This window comes from Amphiprion ocellaris, chromosome 10 (assembly GCF_022539595.1).
Source record: "Amphiprion ocellaris isolate individual 3 ecotype Okinawa chromosome 10, ASM2253959v1, whole genome shotgun sequence".
Lineage (NCBI taxonomy): Eukaryota > Metazoa > Chordata > Actinopteri > Pomacentridae > Amphiprion > Amphiprion ocellaris.
Window position 1 is genome coordinate 5562859 of NC_072775.1, and position 9686 is coordinate 5572544.

Genomic DNA, 9686 nt, shown 5'->3' on the forward strand with positions numbered 1-9686 from the left:
ATAAAAACTGTTTATAGGTAAGTGGTGCAAGTGAGTCCCTGTTCCAGAGAGAGTTTCTATCTGCGGAGTCTGAAGTTTTGCTGTTGGAAAATTGAGCATAATTAGAGTTGTTATGGGGCCGAGGTCAGAGGTCAAATGCAATGTGACATAAATAAAGTCATGAAAAATGTCTAATTAGACCATAAAAACCTAGCACTAAAATGGGAATATGTCATGTGACCGTCACAAAGATGATAGTAAGAATATCGTCCTTTATAGTAGATTTTATAAGTTGTCATGCCATAAAATAAATGAATAAACTCTGTTGAACTTCTCTGTATGGCAACACATTGAACAGAAAATGACTTTTACATCTGCGCCCAGTGTCGGCTGTTCTGTTCTTAAATTAGATATTTTGTAGTGAATGACCTCACAAATTTACTCAATTGCCAGTAACTGAGACTCGTTGCTCGTCTTGTGTTTGTGCGTCAATTTGTCTAACCCCTGAGTGGATGTGAGTGCAAATACACGGTGCATCATAATCATCATGTAATCATCCCCTTGTGTTTTGATCCTACATGGAGAGCTTTGTGTGTTTGTGCTCATTAAGTGGTAGTACATCATGTCACTGTTGGTGTTCTCCTTCTAGCTGGGAGTGTTTGGAACAAGTTTAATTATAATCAGGTCTGTTTCGGTTAAGTCTGTCCTCAGGTGGCCCATGAAGATCTCCAGTGTTTGTTCACTGGTTAAAGATGTTTTTCTTTGTTTGTTTGATAGATTTTTTTCTGCTCCTGTTCAATTTGCTGTTCCAACATCTTATGGCTACACAGCCTGCATGTTTCTGGGTCATTTAATATAAATAAATCAACCCACTCAGTCCGTTGAAGGAAAATGATGTAATTCAACATTAAATAACTTTTTTTTTTTAATTTTAAATTTTCTATGTGGTAATTTGACAGTATTAAAACTCCATGTGTATGTCTGTCTGTATTCTTTTCTGTACACACTTTCTCATTCAAATGGATGAGAAAGTGTGTCCAGACTTTTGACTTGTAGACACATGTGCATGCATATGACTATGCACATGTGTCTACATGTCTGCTTCTGTGTGCGGAGTCAAAACCACGCAAACATTTGAGGTTTGTGTCCTTTTCTGACGAACTCACGTTGTATATTGGAGACCATTTTCCACCCCTATACATACACAGGGATTTATGGTGACAACTGTTGCTATTTGGAACCTGCGAAACGTTCCTCAGCTTTCCTGAAAAATGAAAGCATACAAACCACATTTTTTTTCTTCATTTAAAGTAAATAAATATCACGATTTCCTCAGACCGCTGAAATCTGTGGCAAAATATTGGGAACATAAAGAGGTTTCAGAAAAATGATATGAATGACAGTATGGCAGCAGACTACCAGGACAACACAAGGGTTCTTTTCTGCCGACAAGCTGTCCAACAAGACTGACATCATTAAATTGACTCTCTGCAGTTTCCAGGGATGAAAACATAACCAAGGCTGTTAAAGTTGTTGTTATGGCTCTGTCAGCATGCATTTGCAGAAGGGATGTTGTCCTGCTGGGTGTCCATATGTTCATGTGACATTAAAAATACAGCATGATTCCAAAAACAATTCAATAATATATGCAAAGTACTTATATTATCCAGACAACTGCATAGAGGATGTCGCTTCTCATGTATCTCCGATTTGCAAATTAGGCAGGAATGCCAACAATAACGCAGAAATATGTTTGACTGAAGTTGTTTTGCCTGTTTGAAGGGAACTGTGGTGTAAAGAGTGTGCTCATTTTCCAGAAATAACACAAACGCATACTAGGAAATATGGTGATGTGCTATATGTTTACAGAGCGGCACTTAATGTGGTGTCAGACAGGAGATGAAATGTAGTAGAATCCGCAGGCCACAGTGTCTGTATTATTACAGCGTGTTAGTCAGTTCAAAAATTGCAGCTTATCAGCAAAATCAAAAGTGGAAAAAAAAAAGACTTGTGGCTTATCATTTGAACAGCAATCTGACAAGCGGATATTAGTTTGCCACAGAGACTGGAACACACAAGGTACAAATATAAAACATCTTTCCTTGCTTACGTCTAATGGCTGGTTTCATCCCAGGCCAAAGTTCGGATCCAGATCAAACTGTACATCGATCCAAACTGGACCATGTGCCACTTACTGAATTATGAGCTGCTGCTTTTTCTGTTATTGCTTTTCTATGGTCTTCACTATCTCCTTTTAACATATACACTGTTTAAGATCAGCAAGGTGGTGTAGCACAGCCAGATGCTTGTATAGGTTTATGAAGAACTGCGGCAAGATTGAGAGAAAGAGAAAAAAAAACAATAATTGTCAGCAGATATAATGTATATACTGCATATTGATATGTTTTCTTGCCTGTATAACTCAGTGCATGTGCATACTTACATATTTGTTCATGCACGTGTGTGTGTGTCTGCAGGTCTAGCATCAGTATTCTCTGTGTGTTTACTCTGGTTCAGCCACAAGAAGTGCACTCAGCGACATGCAGATGTTATCGCACATGCTTTAGAAAAATATTGTTCACAAATGCAGTGAAGAACAGTTAAGTTGGTGAAAGGAACATAAACAGTGATAGAAAGTGATACATTCTGATGCTGTCCAACTGGAGCTAAACTGTAAGACTTAGTTAATTTAGTTCTATTACATGACTGGCTGTTGAATGATTCTAGGTTTTGTTCTATTACGGACAACCGTTGAATTTTGTTTATCTTGGTGCAGACTTTGTTTTGGAAGCTTGACAGAATCTAAAATTAATATTTTTACCTCCAAAGTGAAACCAAAGAATGATCAGTATGATCAGTAGCTCCTGATGGTGGAAATTCGATCTGCCCAGCGGTACAACTGACATTAAAAAGTATGTTTGCTCTATAACTCTTGTCTGCTTCTGTTACGGTTACACAACATTTTACTGTTACTCTGGAATTATCACATATTGCTACAGAGGCTGTGGTTGAGCAGAAGAACCCCTGGCATGGACCGCTGTTTGTTTGCTAAATAGGAGTTCATATAAAAAGTGTTTACAGTGAGGTCTGTGGGTTATCTAAACTGACAGTGGCAATAAAGTGGAATTTTTTTCAGTTTTTTGTGCACAAAAAACTAAATTCAATTTGCCTCCATAATGCTAAGATTGACGCAGACAGAAAGCTCAGATCTCCATAAACACCATCTAAAAGAGGTGAAGTTCAAATATACACTGATCGACCACAACATTAAAACCACAGCTCCTGTGGTGAGTAGTAGTTAGTATGCAGCAGGTTTATCAGCATATAGAGCTTCCTCAGTTGTCATTGCAGAAAGAGATGCACTTTTAGAACTGAGAGCTTGAGGTCCAAGTTCATTCTTGATCTTGACTGCAGCCTGTGAGGAAACGGTCTCCAATAAGGTTCAAGTCGCGGCTGTTCTGGAACTTTTGATCTTATCTGCTTCTTTGAGTCCAAGAATGAATTTAGACACCAGCCTTTTTGTGTGTTTTGATGAACTAGCATCACCACCTTTTCCTTTATCTTCAGCCATTGTTCTTGTCACCACTAACGAGCATCAGCTCCATTATTTTCTCCACCATCATCTCCCTTTTATTTCAGTGTCGTCTTTGTTATCATCATTTTTATTTTTCCATCCTCATCTATCCCTGCATGCATGACATCATCATCATCAGCATCATGATCATCATCACAGCAGCAACACATCTTCTCCACAACAACGAGGTGAGTGATGATTAGTAGAAAATGTGTTTTTGCGTTCATCTGCACAGTTTGAAAAGACAGTTGGAGCTACGGACATGTAAAAACATTTAGAAGTGAACTGATGCTCTTTGCTCATTCCGTCAGTGTGATCATTAATTTCATTGAACTGATACATAGTGACTGTGTAGTCTGGGTGCTCAGATGTGTCATCAGTTCATCAGCATAGTGCTGTGGCTCTGGTGACTGTGATGCATCCAGCAGACTTGTGGCTTGGCAGAATGGGGACACCGTGCTGTAGAAGTGCTGATTTGGCTGAAGAATGAGGAGAAACTGTGTCTGGAATGAATGAAATCTTCTCCCACTGCCATTTTCTGACTTTAGACAAACACTTGACAAGATTTCACTACAAGGGCCAAACAGGCTGCATCAGGCTTAATAGTAATTTATTGCACTCAGTGTCACTATGAGATGTGTTTATGTGCATCGTGTTACTAATGGAGATGATTTTTCAGATGGCCTGGTTTGGCCAAACGAAAGGTTTGATCATTTCACAGTCTCTCCTCTGTCTCTCCAAGCCATCAGAACTGTCCATTAGCCCATTTTTCTGCCATAGGACCATCTTTTCACTTGCCATGGCCATTCATTTCTTAGTTCATTCATTTTTCCACTGTTTCACTGTCATCATTCCTACCCAGACCTTCAGCAGCCACTTGTGTGCTTTGGGTTGAAGTTGGAATGTGTCAGTAACTGTGCACCTTACCCTGCGAGCTGCTTCAGACAAGAGGAAGCAATGGATAGGATGGTTTTAGGTTCTGTCACTCTGCAGTGTCACTCTAAAGCAACAGCAGAGGCACAGTGTGATTAATGGACTGCAGACAGTCAAATGAGTCTTGTGGCTATTGTGCATCAACACTGTATTCTCACATAGTCTCTCTAATGCTGGCACAGTGGTGTGTAGAACCTTTAGCTGTTCAGAAGCAAGTGTTTCCCACAGTTTACTGCCATGTCTAGCTGCTAACTGGAAAATTACAGTTGACTAGATATGTACCTCCTGTACTCAGATCCATCTGAATATCTTTTACATCCTTTGTGCCTTTTTGTGTTTGGTTTTGCTTGCTCCAACAAGTTATAGATGTTATCAAGATGTCGAGGTCATACAAAAACACACTTCAATCCTCTACCTCATTTGTTCCAACAGGAAGGCCGGCCTCATCCTCTCCCAGCTTGAGGAACTGTCTCCGTGGTGTAAGGGTCTCCTTCAGGAGCCAAAGATCGGCCTTCGCAGGATGTCCCTCAAGTTCCTGTCCTGCCGTTACACCGACACCAAGGCCTTTGGGCTGAACTGGTCAGACATGGGGCAAGACGTACACAAGGCCTGCGACGAGCAGACGCTCGCTGTCATGTATAACGACTACGGTGAGCCCAAGGAGCTCTAAAGGTTTAGATTTCAGTTTGGATGTGCACAGGAGTGTGAGAGATTTATCGGATCAAACAAATAACATAATAAAATGCAGGTTTTACACGTATTTCTCCAACTTAAATGCATTTATGATCTCATACACAAATGCCACACATTATTCGAAATGACATTTACTTTTTTTAGCTTTACTGGCACCAGAAGCAAATATATTTTATGTTCTGTGGCACCTGGTGGTCTCTGAAGCCTTGATGTCCGTTAGACTGGAGCTGTGTTCATTCAAACCTCTTTGCTGAGCTTTGTCTGAGCAGTGAAGTCCATTCCTCTCTGGCAATGATGAGTTAAAATGAACACAATCTTGATAGGTACACAAGGATGCTTGATATAAGCTTCACAGTAAAAAATGTCTTTCCTTCATGACATTGATCAGGTCTCGCTGCTCATTCCTGTATAAGGCTGCTATAAATATATCTAAATATTTCTTTGATGTAAATCAGAATCTTATGGACCAAAGCTGTAGTACATGAAGCAGCTGCAGGCATGAGACAAAACTGTTTACTTTGCATTCAAGACTAAGTTTTCATTCGATTAAAGGCTGATGTGTCTAAATTTTAATATTATGAATCTGTGTTTCGTGTGAAATATTGCAGGCAGGAATGCATGGGCCTCTATAGTTAGGAATCCCAACATAGATACAAAATCAGCATTAGTCAGTGGTATCTGGGTACATTTTTAAAAACTCTAAACACCACTTGGAACACATCTCTGACCCTCAAGACAATATGATCCCGACTTTATGCTAATTCTATGACTTTGTTAATCAATTCAAAAATGAAAAATAACATGATTGGGGGAAAAACAAATAAATGCTTTTACATTGTTTTGTTTTGTCTTCACTAATGACATGAACATGGAACTAAACATGTAATTAATTTTACTATTTTGTTGTATCTTGACAATCTCTATTTTACATTTATTTTACCTTTAGTCACAAAATTTGAATCTACATTGCATCCAGACAGGAAAAGCTGATTTCATTTGGGTTTGACATTTTCAGTCAGATATTGAAAGGTCAGATGTCAGACACAAATGTCAAACATCAGCTCCTTTGTGCCTGTTTAAATCCAAACTTAGTCATATCTTCAGAAGTTTTGGTCAGATGTGACATAAGGCACCTCCTGATGTGGAACAACAGGCTAAAGAGTAGCCGGTGATGGTGGCTGTAGGCAGCCTGGATGCAGTTAGTTGTTTTTTAGGCCTGATTTACAACCTAAAGTCAGTTTCTTGTAAAGTTTACATGAGAAATGGACTCAGGAGATTCTGCATCCTATAAAGACTTTCCAGTTAAAACTCATTGTAGCTTCGGTTTCACTGGCACATTCCAGCCACTGCTATATATAAATATTTTACTGGTTCATTGCTTCGACGCTTGCCGCATTTATTATGAATAACTTCAGCACACCCAGCAGGTGAGCACTTGGGCTCGACATCAAATATCTGTGAACAGTCCTGGCGTTGCTTGCTTCGTTGCTTTTTCATCGAGACATTTGGCTTTTAACTGACTTCTCCTTGTACATATTTTGAATGAAGGGTGCCTCATAATCAAGTAGTTAGAGACCTGGTTTTTCTTATGTCATTCGAACATGTTGAGAAGTTAATGCAGAGCAACATACTGAAGGAATTGTCATGTAGCGACACTGGAGAAGAAAAAAAAGCCAGTATTTTGTAAAGTTCTATGTGTTTCTATAGAAAAGAAGAGGTAGCATGTAAGCAGATGGAGCTTTACTAGAAAAGCAAAATAAAGAAAGGTAGAACTATGTAGACGACAGGGTGGTCTGATGAGAATTAATTTAGTTTAGATGTTCAAATGGAAACCTGTACATAGCATTATCATAAGGTTTTAGTGATTAACCTGCTGAATGTAGTGTTGATTGCATATAGATATGAAGCTGTTCTAATGGAGTTGTACTAAATAACCTGCCAAAAACAGTATTTTTTAAATCATTTTAAAGTTCTCATCTGATTCAAAACATCAAATCTAACTAATGAATGCTTTAAAGGTGATAATTCTGTATTGAAATTGTAATTTAACTCAGTGTTTTCAGCTGCATCTCTGTATGTTGATAGAATTACGTCTTTAAAAAGATCATTTTGAAAATGTCCACTAATCCAGTGTGTTTACTGTGAACGTATTTTTACTTTGATTCAACTTAATTTGTTTTAATATTATATGTTCTTTTAGCCGTGTGCAGTGGCCATGTTGGAGATTGATGTCAAAGAAATGCAGATGTATATTAGCTGTTAATTTTTAACAAATCTCATATGTGAATACTAAAATGGACGCTTGTAGATTTTTGTATAGGCAGCAAAGTATTTCATAAATGCATCACATTAGAGCACAGCATAGTGTGTTACTTCTGTATATAAATGTACAACAGGTGATATTTTACAGCATTTATGTGTGCTTTAGTAGATACAATATTGTACTGTACTATCTGCTGTGTATCTTAGTCTTTGCAGATGAATGCACTGATTCCAGAAGGTTTGACTTTGATCTGATTTTGATCTAAAGATGCTACACACTGTTAACTGGAATTTGACTTAACTTTTGTCGTGAAATTAACTCGAAGATTAAAAAAAAAAAAGAACAAGCCAACAAGATAGAGACCCATTTGATCTTTGAGAAATATGAAATACTATCTGCATGATATACTGTCTCTGCTGTATGTGGCATCATAAACTCAACTTTTTTCACTTTGATCTTTGCTACTTCCAAGAACAATAAAGAATATATTATAAAGTGTGGCTGTACAGACAGACATTTTTCGGGGTGTACTAAAGAGGCTTTTAAGTCTGATGATTGTTGAAAATGTGGACTGTTTTGGGATTTTGAAAAAGAGGGTTCACGTAGACGTCAGCCAACTGAACGGACAGATCTAATGTCTATGTCTGTGACAAGGATATAGACAATTTTGCACTTAGTCTGAGTAGAGAAGGAAAATGTTGTCTGGGATAAATGCTGGCCTGGCATTTCACACATGAAGCCAAACCATGTCAAGCAAAATACTGCAGCAGATTCTGGTGTCTGTAGCCCTCAGAGCTATAATGAAATGGAAAGAGCCTGAAAGAGCCGAAATTTTGGATAAGTGCAATGTTCCCTGTAATTTTTCATGAGTGTGAGCAAACACACAAACTCCCTGAGCGTTCCTTGGACCACTGTGAGCAACATCAGACGTGTGCACTGTGGTCACACCAGCATCACATCCATTCAAGTTACATGGTTCATTAAAAGAATCACATTACAGCATTTACATTTCTGTTAAAACACTTTGTCAACAGGAGCCAGTTGAAGGCTGCAGTGATTTTAGTGACACTACAATGTATAAGAGTGAAGTTATTGAATATTTGTCTCTCTTTACTGTTGCAGCGGTTTTGCAAATTGCAGAAGGACCCTGTTCACTCCATAGACACCAATGTTATTCCTGTAGCTTGAAAGACAGCTACTTTTGATAAAACTGGGCTTGTAGCACATTGTCTGCCTTGCAACAATGGGAAAGAGGCACCGTTTATGTTTTGACAACCTATATCTAACGAGTTATTGATGCTGGAAGTCTGAATCTGTGAATATCTTTCCAACTTTACTGAACTTGGGGCCACTACCACCTAAGGAGTGATATATTTAATTTTGAAAAAAGCATTTAGCCATACTTAAAGCTTTAAGTGCTTTATTAACACGGAACTAAAAATTTTGTATTGTTTTATGATCACAGGTTCTGTCTGAAAAGAGGTGGCATCATTTTAAACAGTGAAATCAAACTAATAAAATGTAATGACCAACCAGTGAGCAATACTGGATTCTGCAAAAACATAAACAACTTTTTAAAAAAATCTAAATCTTAACACAGTTAATGTATTAACTTATTTATGTGTGTATGCATGTATTTATTGATTTATTTAGTACTGTTAACATATCAGAGTTCTGAGTGAATTTTTCTATAGATAGACAAAGGCCATTTATTGATTACATATAGGCTGTTAAATGTTTATTAAAAACTGAAAAGCATTTAAAAAAAAAAAAACAACTTAGGCATTTATTGATTCACTAAAATACTGTAGAGTACAGACCACATCAGCATGATTATAAGCATCCTCTGGTAAATTAACAACCAGATACTGATGTCTCTCACCATATGGACTTCAGGAGATGACTGGGGGATGATAAACTGTGACCTACTGGTTGGATTCTCTCTGTTCTCATGTTTCTTACATGTTTGTCCCCTGACAGCCGGGTCCTAATGTTTTTTGAGCAACACACCATACTATGACGTTTTTACAATGATGGTTCTACTATGGAACCAGTTTGACATGTTCAGGTGTTCTTTGTGTGAAAACTCAGAGATTTCAGGTATCAGAAGGTGGTTTTCAACTTTCTTTGTTAACTTTCTGCTTCAACTTTAAACTAAATTTCCTTCACTAACCCAACCCTCTGGACTTCCAGGAAGCTGTGTTCCTATTGGCTGTCCAGGTGGCTGCTTGGTGTTATCAGGAA

At 38.1% G+C, this 9686-nt stretch overlaps 1 protein-coding gene across 6 annotated transcripts in view; it reads left to right on the forward strand.

The window, feature by feature from the left end:
• The window catches only part of astn1 (astrotactin 1), a 435709-nt gene extending 427772 nt beyond the window's left edge, over positions 1-7937 (forward strand). For all 6 annotated transcript variants that reach the window (XM_023261620.3, XM_023261621.3, XM_023261622.3 and 3 more), the window contains one exon: positions 4919-7937. In XM_023261620.3, the coding sequence (XP_023117388.1) occupies positions 4919-5156 (238 nt within the window). In that variant the 3' untranslated portion in view covers positions 5157-7937. The remainder of the gene's footprint in view (positions 1-4918) is intronic.
• The last annotated feature ends 1749 nt before the right edge of the window (positions 7938-9686 follow it).